At 42.8% G+C, this 22,908-nt stretch overlaps 1 protein-coding gene across 1 annotated transcript in view; it reads right to left on the bottom strand.

Moving 5' to 3' along the window:
* The window catches only part of CHCHD3 (coiled-coil-helix-coiled-coil-helix domain containing 3), a 449,808-nt gene that overhangs the window by 295,330 nt on the left and 131,570 nt on the right, over positions 1-22,908 (bottom strand). The window contains exon 4 of the mRNA XM_030216571.1: positions 11,054-11,198. Within this exon, the coding sequence (XP_030072431.1) occupies positions 11,054-11,198 (145 nt within the window). The remainder of the gene's footprint in view (positions 1-11,053; positions 11,199-22,908) is intronic.

Consider the following 22,908-nt stretch of genomic DNA (forward strand, 5'->3'; position numbering starts at 1 on the left):
TTCGATAATACTAAAATATTTTTCCTCGAGATTGGAAGGTTGCCAAAAAAAAAACCCCAGAGTGTGACAGGATTTGCAAACATAAAAAGAAAGAAGCAGCATAGGATACAAGGAGACAGATAACCTTTCAAATGGTTCACTACAAATTTATTTAAATTAATCATCTACTATAATAATTTCCACCACCAACATTCTGAAGCTGACTCAGTGGCTTCACTGAAGTGAAGGGTTCGTAAGGTTCGTCAGTCTGTCACCATCTCTCTCTGTCCCGCCCTCGCGTCAAAACGTGATGACGTCAAGGGCGGAACAGTGAGAGGCAAGGCAACCAACCGTGTTTTCCTACTCCTCCAAGCGCGCACCACAGAACCCCCCCCCCCCCTCGGCACATCAAACACCCCCTCCCCCCACCCGAAGCACATCAACACCCTACGGCGCATCAAACCCCCTCGCCACCCGCAGATCCCAGTAGTAACGCTGTCCGGCCGCTGCTGCTTCTCCTGTTGAGCAGCAGCGGCCGCTACAAGAAGAAAAGAAGCGATAAATGTTTTTAAACACAGCCCAAATCATTCGCAAATGCCCAAGTCTTAAAACGCAGTCTCTGCAGCCGCTCCTCCTCTCGCCTGTCACGTCACTGCGCTCCTTCGGGGTCTTCCTCCAGGGGCAGTGACGTGGAGGCGAGGAAGAGGAGCAGGTGGAGAGGGGGTTTGATGCGCCGGGGGAGGGGGAAGGGGAGGGTCGCTAGGCATGGGTAGCTGCAGGGGGGGCAGGGGGAGAGGAGGGTCGCTCGACATGGATGGCTGGAGGGGGGGGGCAGGGGACAGGGAGGTGGGAAGGGGGTCCTGCGACCAGAGAGCTGGGGGTGGAGAGGGGGGCCCTGCGAGAGGGGGGTGGAGGCTCACACTCTCTCACTCACTGTCTCTCACATACACTCTCTCTGACATACTCCCTGTCTATCACACTCTATCTCTCTGTCACACACACAGACACTCTGTCTCTCAGACACTCTCTCTCTCACAGAAACACACAAACACACACACACGCTGTCTCTCTCTCATTCTCTGACACACACACTCCATCTCTCACACACTCTCTCTCTCTCTCTCAAACATACACACTCCGAGGAAAACCTTGCTAGCGCCCGTTTCATTTGTGTCAGAAACGGGCCTTTTTTTACTAGTATTCATATAAATAACATCTGCACTATTTTTCCACCTTTATTTTTGTCGGAACAAATACCACATACCAAAAGTAGAGAATTATAGTCATATTTATGGCATAGAGAATATGGCTTTGATCAAGTCCAGTCTTTGTATATGATACCACTTATATCAACATTTCAGCAAACAAATGTGTGCAGGATCATCACCTGGCCAAGTGGCATCCCAGGTAGTATGGGAGTGGAGCCACATAAATGATGTAGGTGGCCAGACCAGAATCCTTTCCAATGCAGTTACACTCCAACAGCAATACAGGGGCAGAAGAGAGCTCCTGCAAGCAAGAAATGCCAGCATCCCAACTCTATTTGCATAGGTGCTCCCAAGGTCTTGCCCACCTCACCCACCCCAAAGGCACTGAATGAAGGTTTATGCTCTTATAGCTTAGTAAATGCTGCATCTTTCTTTTTATATTTGCAAATCTTGTCACACACTGTTGTTTTATTTTGGCAACCGTCTAATCTCGAGGAAAAATATTTAGTATCATCAAAGAAGTAAGACAGGAAGATACTGAAAACCTATCTTCCCAAAGATTGCTTCATAATAACCCATTATGACTTCGACCTCCTAGCACCACCCACTATCCTTTCTTATAATATTTTTGATTACATCAATGATATCTAATTTTCTCATACCTCACATTAATGCTATCTGTTTTTGTCTTACCTAGATGTAAACCGCACTGAATCCTGGAAAGGAGATATTAGCAGTATATAAGAATTGATTTGAATTTGAATAAAGACCTCAATGGTCCACCCAGTATGCCCAATAGTCACACTAATTATCAATTCATGATTAAACCAACAATGAATGAGATATAAAATATTTGATCATAGTCTTATTTGGCATTTCTGGGACACAGACTGTAGAAGTCCGCCCGGCACTGTCCTTTCATTCCAACTACTGAAGCTGCCAATGAAGGCCAAGCCAATCTATCCGAATCAGTCTTGTCATTTGCGAGACACAGACTCTACAAAGTCTGGCCAGCACCAGTCTTGGTTCTTCACAGCTGGCATAACCATCTAAACGTCACTTGACACATCCACACACATGCAGCCATTTACGTTTTGTTTTTTTCTTTTTATACCATCTATTTTCTAATTAGAGATCCTCCATGTTCATCCCACACCTTTTTGAATTCAGTCATCGCTTTTGTCTCTAATTTTCTAATTAGAGATCCTTCGTGTTCATCCCACACCTTTTTGAATTCAGCCATCGCTTTTGTCTCTACCACTTAAAGGCATCAACCACCCTCTCCGTGAAAAAGAATTTCCTGACACTATTCCTATGTCTACTACCCCGCAATCTCAATTCATGTCTTCTAGTTTTACCATTTCCTCTTCTATGGAAAAGGTTTGTTTCTATATTAATACCTTTCACGTATTTAAACGTCTGTATCATATCACCCCATCCTTCTTTCTTCTAGTGTATACATATTCAGATTCCAGTTTCTTCTCATATAATTTTTGTCACCTTCCTCTGGACCATTTCAAGTCTTTTTATGTCCTTAGCAAAATACAGCCTCCAAAACTGAACACAATACTCCAAGTGGGGCCTCACCAACGACTTATACAGGGGCATCAACATCTCCTTTCTTCTGCTGGTTATGCCTCTCTCTATGCAGCATAGCATCCTTCTGGTTATGGCCATCGCCTTGTCACACTGTTTTGTTGCCTTCAGATCTGTGGACACTGTCACCTCAAGGTCCCTCTCCCTGTTTGTGCATATCAGTCTCTTACCTCCTAGAATATACAGCTCCCTTGGATTTCTATTCTCCAAATACATTACTCTGCACTTCCTTGCATTACATTTTAACTGCCAAAATTTAGACCATTCTTCTAACTTTTGCAGATCCTTTATCATGTTTTCCACTCCCTCCAAGGTGTCCACTCTATTACAAATCTTGGTATCATTCAGAAAAAGTTAAACCTCTTTTAACCCTTACGTTTAACTTCTTCCATCAATGGAAGCTCTTCCAAGCTAGCAAGTGGCTGTATACCCTATATAATTCAGACAGACAAGGGCTATCAGAAAGAGAATGAGTAAATAAAAGACGTGCTCTTAACAGGGCTACCTATGCACAGAAGAAAATGGAAAGCAATCAAAATAAACATTTTAATATGTGGCCTTGTTTGGTATATTACACTGATGCGCAAAAGCTATTTGATAAACAAATGTATCATTTTATTTAATTTATTATATAAACTAGGATCCTTGTCCTTTGAATAGTTTTTAAGGTTATACTATATACACTAGGATCCTCCTAATGTTTGTCCTTTGAATATTTTTTAAGATTACAGATCTAAACAAGAGCAAAACATGTTTCTAAAATATTTAATATTATTTCTTCAGTTTCCAATCAAATCCTAAAATAGACTAGGAAAATGTGGATGAATAAACTAGAAGAAAACCAACTAACTTCTTGATTTTAGGCACAAATGGTTATATTTTTTCATGTAATGTTAAAAAATCATGGTTTGAAAAGGTTACAAATAGGTATTTGATTCAAATATATTTTTATTTCCCAGTGTTTCTTCAGGACAACAAATTCTATAAATCGAGGCACACTATTTTATGTTACAATAATGTTTCTCTTAAGTACTTGTACCTTCATTTTGTGGTACTTCTTTGCAATTTTAATAATGAATTAAGTGCTCAGCTCATACATGTTGACTGTAATTAATTAAAGTTCAGGACTGCCATTTTAATTAGTTAACTGTGCCTGTTTTTGCAGCATTTTGTTAAATGTTTAAATGAATCTTAATATAGTTATATTGATCACTGTACTGAAGTCCACAGTTCAGAAGGTCTAAGTCTCTCTGTTGATTGTAGAAGTGCCACTTGTACCGGTGTGTTTTGTCTACTGGTTACAGCCCTTTGCTGTTCGGTTGTTGATCAGAGTTATCTGATGGTTCTGTCAGAGAGAGTGAGGCCATCCTGGTTTTACCCTGTCAGGTGCACACCTATTTAAAGTCTCATTTTCTCATAGTTAAATTGAAACAATACCAGAGACACAATCAAAGACTAATTTGGCCTACTTTTTAAAGACATGGAGGAGCATAATCGAACGGCGCCGGCCAAATGGCTGGCCGGCCATCTTCGGGCCCGGCGCCGCAAGGGCCGTGGAGCCAACCGTATTTTTGAAATACAGTTGGAGCCGGCTAAATCGATCGCCGGGTGTAGAGGAGATGGCCGACTTCGTTTTTCAGCCATAATGGAAACTGGGCCCGGCCATCTCAAACCCAGCGAAATGCAAGGCATTTGGTCGTGGAAGGAGCCAGCATTTGTAGTGCACTGGCCCCCCTCACATGCCAGGACACCAACCGGGCACCCTAGGGGGCACTTCTAAAAATTAAAAAAAAAAATAACAATAGCTCCCAAGTACATAGCTCCCTTACCTTGTGTGCTGAGCCCCCCAAATCCCCCCCAAAACCCACTACCCACAACTTTACAACACCACCATTGCCCTAAGGGGTGAAGGGGGGCACCTACATGTGGGTACAGTGGGTTTGGGGGGGGGGGTTTGAGGGCTCCCATTTACCACCACAAGTGTGACAGGTAGGGGGGATGGGCCTGTGTCCACCTGCCTGAAGTGCACAGCACCCACTAAAAACTGCTCCAGGGACTTGCATACTGCTGTCATGGAGCTGGGTATGACATTTCAGGCTGGCATAGAGGCTGGAAAAAAAGTTGTTGCTTTCTTTTGGGTGGGAGAGGGTTGGTGACCACTGGGGGAGTAAGGAGAGGTGATCCCCAATTCCCTCCGGTAGTTATTAGGTCAGTTGGGGCTCCTTTGTGAAGCTTGGTTGTGGAAAAAAAGGGACCAAGTAAAGCCGGCAAAATGCTCGTCAAGCCTGGCTTTTTTTTTCCATTATCAGGCGAAGCCGGTCATCTCGTGAACACGCCCCTGTCCCTCCCCAGCCCCCGTCCTGCCTTCACTACCCTATCGACACGCCCCCTTGAAGTTTCGCCAGCTCCGCGACGGAAAGCAGTTGGCGCCGGCCAAAATCGGCTTTCGATTATACCGATTTGGCCGGGTTCAGGAGATCGCCGAACATCTCCCGATTTCTGTCGGAAGATGGCCGGGGTACTCTTTCGAAAATGAGCTGGATAGTCATCTGTAACTTGAAGTTATAATCAGGGCTTAATTTGTAGACAAAAAGAGGAAAGGAAATGGAATTGTGAAGCCAGGGAAGTGGGTAGATGAGCTGGAGGTATTAGCAATGTGTTTTTTCTAGCAAAAAAGGTGTTGGTATTCAAATGCCAGGCTATCATTTAGTAGTGGGGAGATCATTTGAAGGACCCACTCACAACAGCCAGGCTTCCTGCAACCAGCCACAGAATCTATGAAAAAGCAACATTACTGTGCAGAGCCTGGGCTCTTTCATAAATATTAATTGCTAAAACCTGTCGTTTCTTCCTCTATAATATCGCCAAAATTCGCCCTTTCCTTTCTGAGCACGCTACCAGAACCCTCATCCACACTCTCATCACCTCTCACTTAGACTACTGCAACTTGCTTCTCACAGCTCTTCCACTCAGCCATCTCTCCCATTCAATCTGTTCAAAATTCTGCTGCACGATTAATATTTCGCCAAAGTCGCTATGCCCATATCAGCCCTCTTCTGAAATCACTTCACTGGCTCCCTATCCGTTTCCGTATACAATTCAAGCTCCTCTTATTGATCTATAAGTGCATTCACTCTGCAGCCCCTCACTACCTCTCCACCCTCATCTCTCCCTACACTCCTTCCCAGGAACTCCGTTCACTAGGCAAACCTCTTCTAATTACACCCTTCTCCTCCATTGCTAACTCCAGACTCCGTTCCTTTTATCTTGCCGCACCTTATGCCTGGAATAGACTTCCTGAGCCATTACGTCAAGCTCCATCCCCGGCCGCCTTCAAATCCGGGCTAAAGGCCTACCTGTTTGATGCTGCTTTTGATTCCTAACTTGTCACTTGCTCGTAACCTTATCTTGTCTTCCTCTCTTCAATAATCCCCTTTTGCTATGCGTCCTCTCTGTCTGTCCTACCCTTTCCCTTATTTGTCTTGTCTGTCTGTCCTGATTTAGATTGTAAGCTCTTTTGGGCAGGGACTGTCTTTCTTCATGTTCAATTGTGAAGCGCTGCGTACGAATGGAGATGTGCAGTGCAATCACTGTAAATGTGTGGTAGTGAGTCCTGTCACAAGACACAGACAGTCGATCACAGAGCTACAGTCTGGAAAAGAAAAAAAATCTATTAGTGTTCTCTCTCTACCCTCCTGACTGTAGCAGGACCAGGTATCTGATTATTTAAGCATTTGAACACTATCCGTGTCTCCCTCCTTTTCCACTAACTCAGTGTGTATAGTAATATGCCTGCTAGTATATCTGCCCCTGAGTACTGTGTGCACCAGCAGTCACACACCACTGGCACTGACCTAACTACTTCAGCATGCTGACACACACTGAAAGAGTGAGGCTGTCAGTGAAACGTGAAGCCACACTGACCATTTCTTGTGCCAGTCAGTCACTGTGCTGTTAGCAGTGAAACAGCACTATTAACATTTTAGTATCTGTCTCTCTCCCTTTGCACTCCTACAAGTTTGCAGTGTGGCTACTTGCATATCTGCCCTGGGGTAATGTGTATGCCCACAGACACACACCACTAGCACAACTGACTGCATCTTCTGCCAATCAGTCAGTCACTGATTCATAAAAGAAAAATTCTCTCCCTCACATATCTGTCTCCACATCTAGTATGCCCATTATTCCCTCCCCACCGCCCAGAGAACTGATTGCAGCAACTAGCCAGAGCTCCCGTGTACAGTGTTTAAAATTCAGTTTCTTAAAAAAAAAAAAAAGTCTAGACACAGATTTGCATATTCAGTTACTGCCAAAAAAACTCCTCTCAGCATAGGACTGGCAAATTCAGCAAACTATGCGTAGCCAACCTCCTCTCTTACAAACAAACTTATCACAGCACAGAATTGGTAAATACAAACTATGATATCCCCCTTTCCGTCTTTGAGAGAATGTAACAGAAACAGCCATATCAGCACAGCAACAGTATAAACAGACAGACAGGTGTAAGCAACCAACCGGGATGCAAAAGAAGCAAAGTGTTCTACCAGTGATCCCACAGGCTTCAATAGGCAACCAATGGAGATGCAGAGGAAACAAAGTGACTTACTGCTGACTCCATTATTCTTCAACAGTGTGCACTATTTTCCATTGACAAAACACAACAAAACTTCATGATTATTTTTTTGTCATTGACATTTCCTATGTCGTTTCACATGACTGCACATCCCTAACAGATAGTGCCTCCAACGAGTCTCACACAGACATTGATAACAGATCAGTGCCATGTAATTCTACACACTGACAGGTAGACACTATCCTTTACACTGGTAGTTTCTTACTTGCTGGGAAACACCAAGCTGAGATTCTACTTTATTCAGAGAACTATTTAAAGTCAATATAAGTCCATATCTTCAACTTTTGAGGCAAAACAATGAGAAAAAGCACAGAGCTGCTGTACTGGACCTTGGAGCATCGCTTCAGTCCTTTTTACCACTTTCCAATTAGGAAAAACACAAGTTGAATTGAAATATCAGAAGATAGCGGAGGTGGCAATGGCTCTTATAAAGGCTACTTCTCTTGAGCCAGGGACAGACCTCTTGGAAACAGACCCTCGGAACAGGATGAAAGAGAAGCTGTAGATGGCTCAGGGGTTAGCCTCTCCCCTGAACTTAATGAAGCACCCAATTCATCTCCTGTGATGGGGGGGGGGGGGGGGGGAGTGAGTGGCCATATTTAGAGGCACCAGATGTCAATCTAATGGTCCAGATACATTATGGGTGCTCTCAATCACAAGTTTAACTTTACCTTTATGTTCCCCATAATAGCAATAATGTCCTTACCAAGCTATAATAGTGAGTATAATTCCATGCCAACCTGTGCTCCATTAGGGTCTGGTGTATCCCTTAAGGCATGCCCCTTTGGCCACACCACAGGGAATGCGCTGGTTTTTGACTCTGGTGTTGGCCCACACAGGTGACATCAACAGTTCGGTGGATGGTATGCGAGAGAGTCCAAGGATGGAAAAAGCACCTCCAGGAGCTCAACACATGGTCAGGTACTGAGCCCTCCCTCCTCTCTCAGTAATCCAGTCTTTGTGTTATCATGGCATGCACTACTGAGACATGACTTGCATTCTCAATGTAACACAGAGGCAGCACAGCTGTTGCAAATGATAGAAGCAGCTCGTGAAGGTTGCTCGGATTTGGGGGATCAGAGTACCTGTTGAATCTAGCTATATTCCAAGGCTCCTGACATGATTTGAGGGGGAGTTCGTATTTCCCAAAAGAGATTTTGATGTCAAGTATGTGCCCACTTGTGTTAGAAACTCATAGAAGTTCAGTTCTATTTGGTTTCAGGAAACGTTTGTTGGTTTTAGCCCATTCTTGAATTTATGTTAAACAGGTAATCAGTTTACTCACAGCTGTGAGTAAGTCAGGTTCATTGAGTACAAATAGCTGAATGCCATCCGCATAGATGTAGAACTGAGGGTCCATCAACCAAATCAGCTTGGCTAGTGGCTTGAGGTAGATACTGAACAGAATATGTGACAGAATCGATCCTTGTGGTACCCCACAGGTCAGTGCCCATGGTGGTGAAGACGTGCTGCCGAACAATACGGACTGTTGTCTGATAGATAGGATCTGAACCAAGCAAGTACTGTTCCACTGATATCCGTTTCCACCATGACAATGTGATCCACAATATCAAAAGCTACTGAGAAATCTAGCCGTACCAACACTAAGGCAAATTCTCTGTCTTGGTTTCTGTGACGATCAACTAGAAGGGATACAAGGACCATTTCTGTTCTATAACCGGGTATAATCCAGAATGACATAGATCTAGCCAGTCTAGCCAACCACTGAGTTGACCATAGACTGTTTATTCTATATGTTTTCCTAGAATGGGATGTTAGATACTGGCTGGTAACCTTTGTGTCCTGGTCAAAGTTGCTCTTCTTTAGCAAAGGATGCACCACTGCCCTTTTTAATGCTGTTGGTAGTTGCCCATTAGAAATAAGAGTTCACGATTTTGTCGAGCCTTCTATGAGGCCCCTGCTTGCCTGCTGCACTACCTTTGATGGGTAGGGGTCAATGGAGCAGGTACTTGGCCAAACATTTCTTAGGAATTTGTCACAGGCCTCCTCTATTAATGAGTTAAAAGAGTCCCATGTCTGTGTCAGGAAGGGGCAAGTTTGTGTTCTCCTGGTTAGCTGATTCAAGACTAGGTGGGACTGTGTGTAAATTCCTGGTGGAGACTCTTTAATTTTGTTGGCAAAGTATGTAGCAAAATCATTGCAGTTCTGTTTTAACTGGACAGGCTTGTTCTGTTGTGGGGGGTGCAGTAGGCTGTTCACTATGCAGAAGAGGTGCTTGGTTGAATTGGCAGCCTGTTCAATGAACTGAGAGAACATTGATTTTTGGTTGCTAAGGCTTGGTGGTACTTTTGTTATGTGTTTCCTACAGTTTAGCTATGTGTTTCCCACAGTTTAGCTTGTCCTCATCCAGGCGAGATTTACGCCATCTCCAGTTTCCATCCTTCGCACTTAAGGGTCCGAAGCTCTGGAGAAAACCAAGGTGAATGTTTGCGACTGGGGCATAAGACCTTTTTATGTGGCGCCATTTTCTCTAAGGTCTTATCAACCTGTTCTCACACTGTAGTTGTCTTTTCAGTCACATGTGGATAGTCCAAGGCCCTCCAGGAAATTCTCAGCAGTCAGTTTTCTCTGGTCTCTGATCTCCTTCCAAACTCTGGGAGGTGTCATTTATTTCAGGTCATCACTTAGGGAAAATTTAATTAGAAAATGGTCTGCCCATGATAGCGGTGTTATTTCAATACTGCTATGTCAATCTCTTTGTAGAATACAAAATCTAGTATGTGATCCTTTTCATGGCTTGGAGAATTGATCACCTGTGTGAATCCTAGTGCTGCATCGTATCCAGGAAGACAGATGTGGTGCTATCTGGGGTTTTGATGTGTAGATTAAAATCTCCCCATGATCACCATCCTAGAGTAATTCAGACTAGGATCAAGAATACCACCTAAATTTCTAAACAAAGAGGAAACAGAGATAGTCCCACCATCTATTGTCAAATGGAGCTCTATAGTCAAGGGAACTTTCTTTGGCATGATGCAAGTACTACAGCAAGTGTTAGCAGTAAATCTGAGAGACTGAGATCATCAAACTCCACATATTCTGGGCTTAGGAGTGAGGTTCATTAATGTCATGGTACGTGCAAAGCTAACCTATTTGAAAACATTGCCCTCATAAACTATCTTTATTGTGGAACTTCCAACAAGGCCACTGCTAATGATTACAATGCATTTACAACCAGAAAAGTGCCTCAAACTACTGGGGAACCTGACCCCTCACAGCTCTACAAGCCCAAAGATTTTAAATTTCACTCACCAAGTGACAGGAAACCAATGCAGTACCAAATGTTTCAGTGTAATGTGGTTCCATATACCACTACCTGTCTGCAGATGTGTTGCTGAATTTTGCATGGCTTGAAAAAAACTTCAAATATCAAATAAAAAATTCTAAAAACAAAGCATGGCTGAAATCAATAGATGGTAAAACTAAACATCACAAAGCAGTAAAGAAATCATCTACTGTGGTAAAAAGCCTTAACATATGCAACAACCATAACTTGAAGGTAGTGCTTTAATTATTGATCTAATATGAAGTTTTCCAAAATGACTCCACATTGTATGCCTCATTTGAGATCTTGAGTTCTTTTTTATCTAACCTGGACATAGATACTTATACTTACTAGGCGCTTTGTTTTTAGGCGCTCCTCTTCAGTAGTTTTTGTTTCCCGAAGAAGGGCTCTAGTAAGGAGCTCATTAGCTGCATTCTTCTCTCGTTCTAGGATTCTACCAATTTCTTCACGTGTATAGTGTTTATCTTGTTCTAACCTAAACGTGAAAAGAAAAACAATTTGAAAGATAAATTATTCCCCTTTACCACATTATAACATAATTTTTTATGGGGGATAATTTTATGAGACAGTACTTATACAAGTATCCAAAAATTCACCTATTTTATGCGTTTATTGACTGGAAGAGTAGCTTAGTAGTTACAGCAATGTGCTGAGAATCGGGGAGGCCAGGGTTCAAACCCTGCTGCTGCTTCTTGTGACCTTGGGAAAGTCACTTCACCCTCCACTGCCTCAGACACAAACTTAGACTGACAGTTCTCACAGCAAAGAAATACAGTACCTCGCCTTAAGTTACAAATGAAAAGGCATAAGCTAAATTAATCTGTTTAGACTAGATAGAAGACTGTTCAAAAATGTTTATATTACAACCAGGGGCATAGCCAAAACTCAATTGTTTTTTTTTTTGGGGGGGGGGACTCAGGGGTGGACTGGGGCATGGCAAATATTTCCTGTCAGTTCCCCCCCCCCCCCCGCGTCAAATCATACCTTTGTTGGAGGTGATGCTCAATCCCCATCAATGGAAGAGATTCTCTGCCAGAGTTGCACCCGGTGCCACAATTTTTAAGGGGGACTGAGCCCAAAGTGGGGGGTCAGGCCTCTGAGGCTCTCTGCAACTATTCCACCAATTACAACCAACTGTTGATGAGACAGAACTCTTATAGATGAGTAAGTCTCAGCATACCTCATCAATACTGCTTCGTCTAGTAGGAGTATGCTTGAAACCTAAAACTCTTATGAGTTCTTTAGGAGTTTATTTACATGATCAGCACACAATGGATAAGCAGATATCTATAGCTATTCAATCATGTTTTTTTATTCAAATAATTGCATCAACTCTGCTACTGTTTAAGGGAAATAGATCTACTTATTCTAAGACATGCCCTCATCTTAGCACATACTGACTACTGCACTATACTAAATCAGGGGTTAATAAAAAGCAAGATAAAACATTTACATTTGTTGCAGAATACTACAACACACATGAGTAAAATGAAGACAAAATCAGTTCATCAATGGTTAGGTTGGGCCAGCATTTGTAATTACCCAGCATTTGTAATTACAATGGCATTTATCAGATACAGATCTGCTTTACCACATATTTGTAACTCTGTGTCTCTGAGTTGAGTCATTATTGTGCTATGTCCATTTACAAGCAAGTAGGCTGTCCTGAATATTTCCTTATGAAAAATAAATAGTTAAAAAATATCAGATCACATTAAGGGAGCTGCACTGGCTGCCAGTAAAGCAAACAATCCAGTGGAAGACCTTGGTATTGTTCTAACAATTCTGTTAGATTTATCAAATCTGTTTGAGTCTGATGTGCCAGTGCAAAATTTGAGATCATACCAGTCTTCCTTACCGGCAGTTCCGCTGAACAACAGCGGGGACCCTCGCTAACATCTAACGCATATTAAAAACAACAAAGGTTTTACTCATTCATGCTTGGCAATTTGCCATCATGCAAACCACATTTAGATAGATATATACAATGAAATCTTGGGATTTTATATTGCTAACAGTATTTAACTTGCTAATCTCAACAATTTCCCCTTCCCCTTGAGATGCACAGCATCCTCACTCGCAGCATATGATAATAGTGATATACAATATGCAGACTTGATCTTCATTCTGCTTTTTGCCATTTGCGGTACACAAACTGTAAAAGTCTGTCTGGTGTTGGCTTTAGTTCCCTAATCCACACCTTTTTGACATTTGAGAGGACACAAGACTGTAGAAGTCTGTCCGGCACTGGCCTTATTTTCTTAATCCACTTAAATGTCTATATCATATCTCCTCTATCTTTCCTTTCCTCTAGAGTATACATATTCAGGTCTTCCAGTCTCTTCTCATACTTTTTATGGTGCAAACCCAGTACCATTTTTGTCACCTTCTTCTGGATTGCCTCAAATCTTTTTACGTCCTTGGAGAGATACAGCCCACTTGTTTTAATGAGACTGGAAAAGATTGGAAGACATCATTTATATAAACAGCTTTCAGGCACAAGTATGAAAAACTGCCTCTTCCTTTCCAGTCAAGGAATGAATATGAAACCAAGTGTGAGCATATATCTAGCCATTAGATTATCTGTGAAATTTCAACCAATGCATTTTACAGTTTAAACAAGGAAGCAGATATTGCCATGCATTAGGCAATACACAAAGCAACCAGCAGCAAACTGTATAGTTTAGCCATTAGGTATCACTGTATGTAACCACCATTATAAAAGCTATATGGTTCATACACTTGATTTCATAGTAGAATTTAAAACACACATCAGAGATAAGACTGTAAGGAAGAGACACTATGGGAATTAACCCCAGTAGAGCACAAATGCTCTCATACCAATTTATACTTGTTCCAAAATTAAGTGCATGCATGTACTCTATGTATGTACATGTGTGTTTCATAAAACATGTGCATACATTGCAATTCTGCCCCTGCTCTGCTCAAACTAAACCCCTGGAAACACCTACATGCAAATTGTGGAAAAGCAGGTACAATTCTGCAGCACTCCTATTAATTATGCATGCATGCCCCTGCATAATTTTGTAAGAGCCATTTTCTATTTGTAAAACATGCTTTACACAGGAATAAATGTTTGAAAAAATTAACCCTTAACTGCATAACATTGTTCTATACTTTTGATTTAACTCGCCTATCTCCTTTTTTCACTTTACAACTCTTAACATCTTTGAAAAAAAGAGGTTGCTACTGTCTCAACTGTTTTCTCAACTATTCAAATATTATCTATGATATGAATTTAACTCATTAAACAATAGTATTAAGTTTGAGTCATTTGCACATTGTTGCTGTTGCCACTTTCCAGACACGTCAGTTAAAATCTAATATGGCAATTATTCTAGACTTCTGAGAGGCTATTTAGCTTTCTAAAGCCTCCTCATATGAAACTATTATCCATACCTCATGCATATTTTCTATAAGTAAACCATCTCAGATAAAGGTCTAAGCCCTTCAAATTTTACCTATAAAAGAATCAATTATATACTATATCATCATCTGTTAAAGCAGCACAGTTGTGTAACATTTAAATATTCAAACTAAGACCCAAATAGCACTTTTTCACAGAAATATCAAAATTATCTATGTAATCATTGATTAGTTAATCTCATCAAAATATAATTTTACTTTAGGCAACATTTATTAACGTGCACTAACATGCATTATAACACATAATTACTGCAGCTCCTATATTTTAAAACAGGATCTGCACTAACATGCATTAACACACTTAAATTACTGCAGGTCCCACATTTTGCAACAGGATCTATTTAAATAATGTCCTCTAATAGTATTAGTGTCCACTTAACACAGTACTGCACTTTAGTAAACTTGCTCCTTTGTTATTACCTCAACTTTAAAGATTTTGTTTGGAAGGTTCTGGCCTTTATGGTCAGCATAAAAAAAACATTTTCAGTGTAAATCAAAAGGTAACCTTCCCAAATGGCTTATATTAATATGTAAATGAAACCCTTAACCCTAAATCACAGAATAAATATCAGCATGAGGTTCTCTTAACACTGCAATTCTTCCAGTGCGCACACATTTTACGGTACATCTCTCTTTGGGTAAGACACTAAGTACTGCAAAGTTGAATTTAAAGATGACATTTAAAGCACTCAAGCATTGCTTCCCTCAGTTAGGGCCCTGTTTTCACCTCTAATGGGAGAAAGGGGACCCAAAGAGCAATTAAAGTGTCTTTTCAAAATATATATATTTTGAGCACTAATTTCAATTTCAGCCATCTCTTGCTACAGAAATACAGTGCACTCCATTTAAGTGCACGTCAGATAAACGCATGCTCTAACTGCATGCCGTACTTCGGTCCCATTTTTGGCGCCATCAATTTCTATGGGGACAAACTTCGGTTTAGCACACCACTGATAAGTGCAAGATTTGCTTATATGCATGGTTTAAGCCCACTCCTCTGCAGGAAAGACTTCGCATAAGCTTGCGCACGGAATATGTAAGCCGATTGGCGCGTGACAAACGGGCGATAAATTTGAAATCTCATTGATTAACTGCCACAGGCAGAAGAAGCGAAAGAAAGTTGTTAGAGTGTACACTAGAGTCAGAGTCGCCGTCATCATCGCGCAACTGTAAGACTAGCACTGGCTCAATGAATAGAAGTTCTTTAAAAATTAGAAAACAAAGTCAAGGATCTATTGCTAAAGAAAATGGTGTCAAACCCAGTCAAATTTCACATATCTTGAAACAGAAAGATCAGCTTCTGGAAGACTGGCAAAACAATACAAACCCACACAGGAAACGTAAACGGGCGGGAAAACCTGAGGATGTAGAAGATACTCTTCTTTGGTGGTTTTCTCAAGTCATGAGCAGACAGTTTCCTGTCAGTGGTCCACTGCTTATGGAGAAAGCTAATCAGCTAGCTGAAAATCTTGGACTAACTGAATTCAAAGCTACTGTTGGATGGTTGGAAAGATGGAAGGAGAGGAACAACATAAAATTCAAGAAACAGCATGGTGAAAAACAAGACGCTGATGACTTTGGTGCTGAAAATTGGGTTGTTTCAGTTCTTCCTACCATCTTGAACGACTTTGCATCTCGTGACATTTTCAATGCTGACGAAAACGGTCTCTACTGGCAAGCGATTCCTGATGGAACACTTGCATTCAAACAAGCCGAAACTATAGGAAGTAAAACGTCGAAGAACCAACTGACGATCCTCCTTTGCTGCAATATGGATGGGAGTGAGAAGTTGGAACCATTCGTCATTGGAAAGAGCAAACAACCCTGTTGCTTAAAGAATGTTAAGCGACTTCCTATACGAGGCTAACGCAAATTCATGGATGACTGGGGATATTTGGAAGCAGTGGCTAAAGAAGTTAGACACTAGAATGCGGGCACAAAAGCGTCAGATTTTGTTGCTTTGTGATAATTCTGCTGCACACAGTGATAATGTCAGGCTGTCTAATGTCAAGGTGGTCTTCCTGCCACCAAACGCTACCTCTCTGATCCAACCTATGGATCAGGGCATAATAGCCAATTTCAAAAAACTCTTGTGCTACGTCATCTGTTGAGCGTTATGGATGACTAGACTGGCAAGAATAAACGTGCTGTTGAACTGACTCATAATCTATCACTGTTGGATTCCCTACATATGCACAAAGAAGCCTGGAATCATGTTACACAGGCAACCATTGTGAACTGCTACAAGAGGGCAAGCTTTGTTAAGGATGTGGAGAGGGATGAAACAGATGCAGCTGTTGCAAACGTGTCAGATGAACAGGCTATTGACATCCCAGCTGGTGTTACTGAAGAGGAGTTTCATCACTACGTAGCTGTTGATTATGATCTACAAACAGTTGACGACAGCACTGATATTGAGATATGTGCCTACACACAGGCAACGGCTGATGATGAAACATATGATGAAATGAGCAGCGAGGCACATGCTGATGAAATTCAACAACCTCCTGTCACTTTTGCAAAAGCGCTGGAGAGTCTCAACACCGTGCAGGCCTATCTGGAAGCCACTGGATGTCAGTGCTATGACCAGTGTTTTCTGTAGGAAAAAAGGTACCGGTACTCATTATGGGTGGGGTCACCATCTATGGTTCCGCTCCCTATGGTAGCCACACCCCTTATATCAGCCGTGGCGCATATAAGCAGTATCATTAAAAAATACCATACCAGTATAGGAGCAAAAAATAACTTGCTATTTATTTTCATTATAAATAATTTCTATAAGCTGTTACAGCTCTAGTATACCCAGTGCAAAATAAGACAGCAGATGTAAATTCTCAAATTGGACATGTTCCAAACACTAAAACGAAAATAAAATGATTTTTTTCTACCTTTGTTGTCTGGTGACTGTTTTTCTGAACATGTTGGTCCCAGTCTTTGATTCTGAGGCTCTTTATCTGATCCCTTAACTCCGTTTCCAGGGCTTCCTTTCCTCCTTCATTTCTTGCCCTACATCCGTAGGTAAAAGCTGGGTCCTCTGCAGACTTGACTGAAGGAGGTATAGCGTGGATCCAGCTTTTGCCTATCATCCATGTGCAGATTTTTTCCTCTTTTCCCTTTCCCTCACCTTGTCAGTATGCATCTCCTTCCTCTCTCCATCACGTCCAGCATTTTTCCTCTCCCTCTCCATCCATGTCCAGCATTTCTCCTCTCTGCTTCCCTCCATCCATGTTCATCTCACTTCTTCTCTCTTCCCTCCCCTCCATCCATGTCCAGCATTTCAACTCTCTCTCCTCCCCTCCATCCATGTCCAAAATTTCTCCTCTCTCCCCTAAATCCATGTGCATCTCCTCCTCTGTCTTCCCTCCCCTCCATCCATGTCCAGCATTTCTCCTCTCCCCCTCCACTCCATCCATGTACATCTACATCCTCTGTCTTCCCTCCCCTCCATCTATGTCCAGTATTTCTCCTCTCTCCCTTCCCCTCCAACCGTGTGCATCTCTTTCCTTCCCTCCAACATTTCTCCTCTCTTCCCTGCCCTCCACTCCATCCATGTCCAGCATTTCTCCTCTCTTCCCTCCATCCATGTCCAGCATTTCTCCTGCCCTTCCCTCCATCCATGTCCAGAAACTATGCTCTCTCCCCTGCCCTCTCTTCCCATCCATGTCCAGATTCTCCTCTGCCCTCCCATCTGTGTCCAGCAATTCACCTCTCTCCCCTGCCCTCCATTTCCAGCGATTCTCCTCTGCTCTCCCCTCCCATCTATGTCCAGCGATTCTCCTCTCGCCCCTGCCCTCCATGTCCAGCGATTCTCCACTGCCCTCCCCTCCCTGTCCAACGATTCTCCTCTGCCCTCCCCTCCCATCTATGTCCAGCGATTTCTTCTCTCTCCCCTGCCCTCCCCTCCCCTCCATGTCCAGCGATTCTCCTTTGCCCCCTATCCTCCCCTCCATGTCCAGTAACTCACCCCAGGCCTCCACCTGCTACCCCCCTTTTAAGCCCCTGTTGAGTTCCAGCGCCCCAGCCCCACCTGCCCACCCTTAACTTCCCGACAACCCCACCCCCCCCCCCCCCCCACGACGCATTTAAATCTTTTTTTTTTACGTTACGTCGCAGCACAGGCATTAGTGAGAGGACCAGGCTCGCCTCCTCCTGCCTTCCCTTTGTTCTTTCTCAGTGTCCCGGCTTCCTGTGACGTAGTTTCCTGTTTCCGCGAGGGCAGGACACTGAGAGGGAACGAAGGGAAGGTAGGAGGAGGCGAGCCTGGTCCTCTCACTAACGCCGGCGCTGCGACTTCACGTAAAAAAAAAAATAATAAAAAATCTAAATGCATCACAAAGGGGGTGGGGCTGTCAGGGAGCTAAGGGTGGGCAGGTGGGGCTGGGACGCTGGAACTCGACGGGAGCTTAAAAGAGGCATCACGGGTGGCAGGAACGGAAAGCAGGGCTGGGGAGCTAAGGGCAGGTAGGTGAGCCTAGGAACAAAAGGTGACAGTACGCCGTACCGGCGCGTACCGGCACAAAAAAAGCACAGGCTATGACAGTTTTTACCGTCTGGCAGACGTAGTCTATGGAACTCACAGACACAAGAGTGTACAGAGGACTTTGACTGATTACTTCAAGTAAGCATAACGTAAGGTAATGGAGACTGTATAACGTCAGTTAATGGAGACTGTATACTGTACGTATAATAAACAGTACTGCACATATGTTTATCAGATGTCAAGCTTCTTTGGGTCACAACAGTTAAGTGCACACTCCGGTTAACTGCATGTATTTCTTTGGTCCCAGATCCTTGCACTTAAGCAGATTGCACTGTATATTGAGGTTAACAAGATTTGTGAGAAAAAGCTGATTAGGAGGGCTTGGGTGAGAGGAATTAATGGAAAAAGACTGGGGGGAGGGTGGACAGAAGGGCTCTCTGTGATACTGCTGTTAAGCTGTAACTGCATATCATGTATGCAAGTTTGATCACATCACTTCTTTTCTCATTGATCAACACTGACTCATTTCATTTCATATTTAAAATACTGTTTTCAGTATCACAGTATATTATGAAAAAGCAGAAGCTCTGAGCCTTCAAGAGAACCTGGAGTCCCGTGGGGGAGGGGGGACGCAATTTTCCCCTCTGTTGGGGGAGAAAAACATGAAATATCTAGGACTTTATATCCCCCAGTGTTCATCCCATTTATTCACTTTAAATATTATTCCTTTGATACAACATATGAAACAATTAGATAAATGGGTGATGTTACCAATATCTTTATATGGAAAGATACAACTTATTAAGATGACATTTTTCCCAAACTACCATTGCAGATGCTACCTATTATACTGATGTCCAATTTTCTAAGAGACTGGAATAAGATCCTTTGACAATTTCTTTGGGGGAGGGGGGCTGAGTAAAGTGGTGTGGTAGCTGAGTTAGTCCACTTTTTAAAGTAATAAACAAAAATAAAACAAAGCAAAGTAAAGAAACCTTTTTTATTGGACTAAATAAATTTTTTGATTAGCTTTCAAAAGCAATACCTTTTTCTTCAGATCAGAAATGTATTATCTTTGTGGAGGCTGGAAAATAAAGCTTAGTTTAAGAGCATTACAAGTGTTAAGGTAAGAAGGGGAATTGGGTTTCCCTGATTTGAACTATTTATAACATGTAATATGCATTATGCAGAGGACTGGATTTTTGCAACAACTGACTTTTGTGATGCCTCACTTGAGCAGTACATTGGGCCCTTTTGACTCTGTCTTAAATATTACATGTGAATGTAAATTCCTCCCCTGCATCTTAAAAAGTCACCTCTTGGTAAAATCAGTACTGTGGGTGTGGAGTTCAGTTCATAAAAGATGTGGACTGAACCTGCAATACTCAAGATATTTGTCTTTGGTAGGTAATGAGGCTTTTCCCCAAAGATGATAGATAACAGATTTTAAGTTATGGAAGCAGAAAGGAATAATATTTGTGTCCCACCTTCCTAAGGACAATGAAGTGTTGCAGCTCGATTTTGTAACTGTCAAAATGACCTATGGACTACCGGTAAGAAACTGGTACCAATATATTTAAGCCCAGCACTACATTAAGGGACTTATCACCAACACATCAGCAAAAATTTAAATATGATAATTTTGAAGAGAAATGTCCTCTTTTAGCTGTCCAAAAAGGATTAACTGGGAGGAAGTATGTGGGGTTTTAAAAGACAGTATGTGGCTTCCCTTTTTGTCATAAGGTAGAAAAATGGAAGGAGGAATTTGGGAAGGGGGGGAGGGGAGGAATTACGAAAAGAGGGATTTCAGAGCGAAGTGGTAGGAGGAAAATGGCTAATGGAACATACTCAACTCCAGGACCTACATTATAGTGCAGATACATACCTGTAGCAGGTATGCTCCGAGGACAGAAGGCTGATTGTTCTCACATGTGGGTCGACGATCGCGTCAGCCCGGGAATTGGACGGCAATATGAAAAAAGTTTTGCCAAAGTCTTCTGGCATGTGTGGACCGCGCATGCGCGGACTGATTTCCCACCCATCGCACAAGCGTGCCTCTCAGTTAAATCAAAAAGCATAACAAACTAGTAACAACTCCAAAGGGGAGGTGGGCGGGTTTGTGAGAACAATCAGCCTGCTGTCATCGAAGTATCTTTGCTTTCTCCAAGGACAAGCAGGCTGCTTGTTCTCACATGTGGGGTATCCCTAGCACCAGGCTCACTCAAAAAAATGAACATTGCTCAAGTGGGCCTCGAAACGGCAAGGACATAACATAGATTGACCTGAAACCATAAACCACTAACTGAGAGTGCAGCCTGGAACAGAACAAAAATGGGTCATGGGGGGGGGGGGGTGGAGTTGGATTCTAAACCCCAAACAGATTCTGCAGCACCGACTGCCCAAGCCGACTGTCACATCGGGTATCCTGCTGGAGGTAGTAGTGAGATGTGAATGTGTGGACTGATGACCACGTTGCAGCCTTGCAAATCTCCTCAATAGAGGTTGACTTTAAGTGAGCCACTGACGCACCCATGGCTCTAGCATTGTGAGCCGTAACATGGCCCTCCAGAGTCAGCACAGATTGGGCGTAAGTGAAGGAAATGCAATCTGCTAGCCAATTTGAAATTGTGCATTTTGCAATGGCGACTCCCCTCCTGTTGGGATCAAAAGAAACAAACAAGTGGGCGGACTTTCTAAAGGACTTTGTCCGCTCCACGTAAAAGGCCAATGCTCTCTTGCAGTCCAAGGTGTGCAAACTGCTTTCGCCAGGGCGGGTATGAGGACGGGGAAAGAATGTTGGCAAGACGACTGACTGGTTCAGATGGAACTCCAACACCACCTTTGGCAGGAATTTAGGGTGTGTGCGGAGGACTAAACTGTTGTGATGAAATTTTATATAAGGTGCATGCACTACCACTGACCCTACGAGCTGAAGTAACTGCCACCAAGAAAACAACCTTCCAGGTCAAATACTTCAGATGGCAGGAATCCAGTGGCTCAAAAGGAGCTTTCATCAGCTGGGAGAGAACGACGTTGAGATCCCATGTCACTGTGGAAGTTTGATAGGGGGCTTCGACAAAAGCAAACCTCTCATGAAGCAAACAACTAAAGGCTGTCCAGAGATAGGCTTACCCTCTACACGGCGATGATAAGCACTAATCGCACTAAGATGAACCCTTACTGAGTTGGTTTTGAGGCCAGACTCTGATAAGTGTAGAAGGTATTCAAGCAGGGTCTGTGTAGGACAAGAAAGAGGATCTAGGGCCTTGCTGTCACACCAGACGGCAAACCTCCTCCATTTGAAAAAGTAACACTTCTTCGTGGAATCTTTTCTGGAAGCAAGCAAGACTCGGGAGACACCCTCTGAAAGACCCAAGGAGGCGAATTCTAAACTCTCAACATTCAGGCTGCAAGAGCTAGAGACTGGAGGTTGGGATGTAGAAGCAACCCCTTATTCTGAGTCATGAGGGTTGTAAAACAGTCCAATATCCACGGTTCTTCGGAGGACAACTCCAGAAGAAGAGGGAACCAGATCTGACGCGACCAGAAGGGTGCAATCAGGATCATTTATTTATTCATTTTATTTGCTACATTTGTATCCCACATTTTCCCTCCTATTTGCAGGCTCAATGTGGCTTACATAGTACCGTAAAGGCGTTCGCCAATTCCAGTATGAACAAATACAGTAGTGAAGTGGTAGAACAAGGTTTGTGTGTACAGACACATTAGGGAATCGTAGAGAGGAAAAGTTATTATATGTCCATTACGAACTTTGGCTTCATTGTGTTGCAGGGTACAGGCATTTAAGTTGGGTCAGTAGAGTATGCCTTTTTGAACAGGATAGTTTTTAATGATTTCCAGAAGTTTAGGTGATCATAAGTTGTTTTCACGGCTTATGGTAATGTGTTCCGTAGTTGTGTGCTTATGTAGGAAAAGCTGGATGCATAGGTTGATTTGTATTTGAGTCCTTTGCAGCTTGGGTAGTGGAGATTTAGGTATGTTCATTTTGATCCTGTTGTGTTTCTGGTTGGTAGCCCTATGAGGTCTGTCATGTATCCCTGGGCTTCGTCGTACATAATTTTATGAACCAGGATGCAGATTTTGAAAGCAATACGTTCTTTGATTGGGAGCCAGTGCAGTTTTTCTCATAGGGGTTTGACGCTTTCGAATCGCGTTTTTCCAAATATCAGCCTGGCTGCCATGTTTTGAGCAGTCTGAAGTTTCTTTATAATTTGTTCTTTGCATCATGGTCCCGCAG

The sequence above is a fragment of the Microcaecilia unicolor genome, chromosome 10 (assembly GCF_901765095.1).
Source record: "Microcaecilia unicolor chromosome 10, aMicUni1.1, whole genome shotgun sequence".
In the NCBI taxonomy this organism is placed as follows: domain Eukaryota; kingdom Metazoa; phylum Chordata; class Amphibia; order Gymnophiona; family Siphonopidae; genus Microcaecilia; species Microcaecilia unicolor.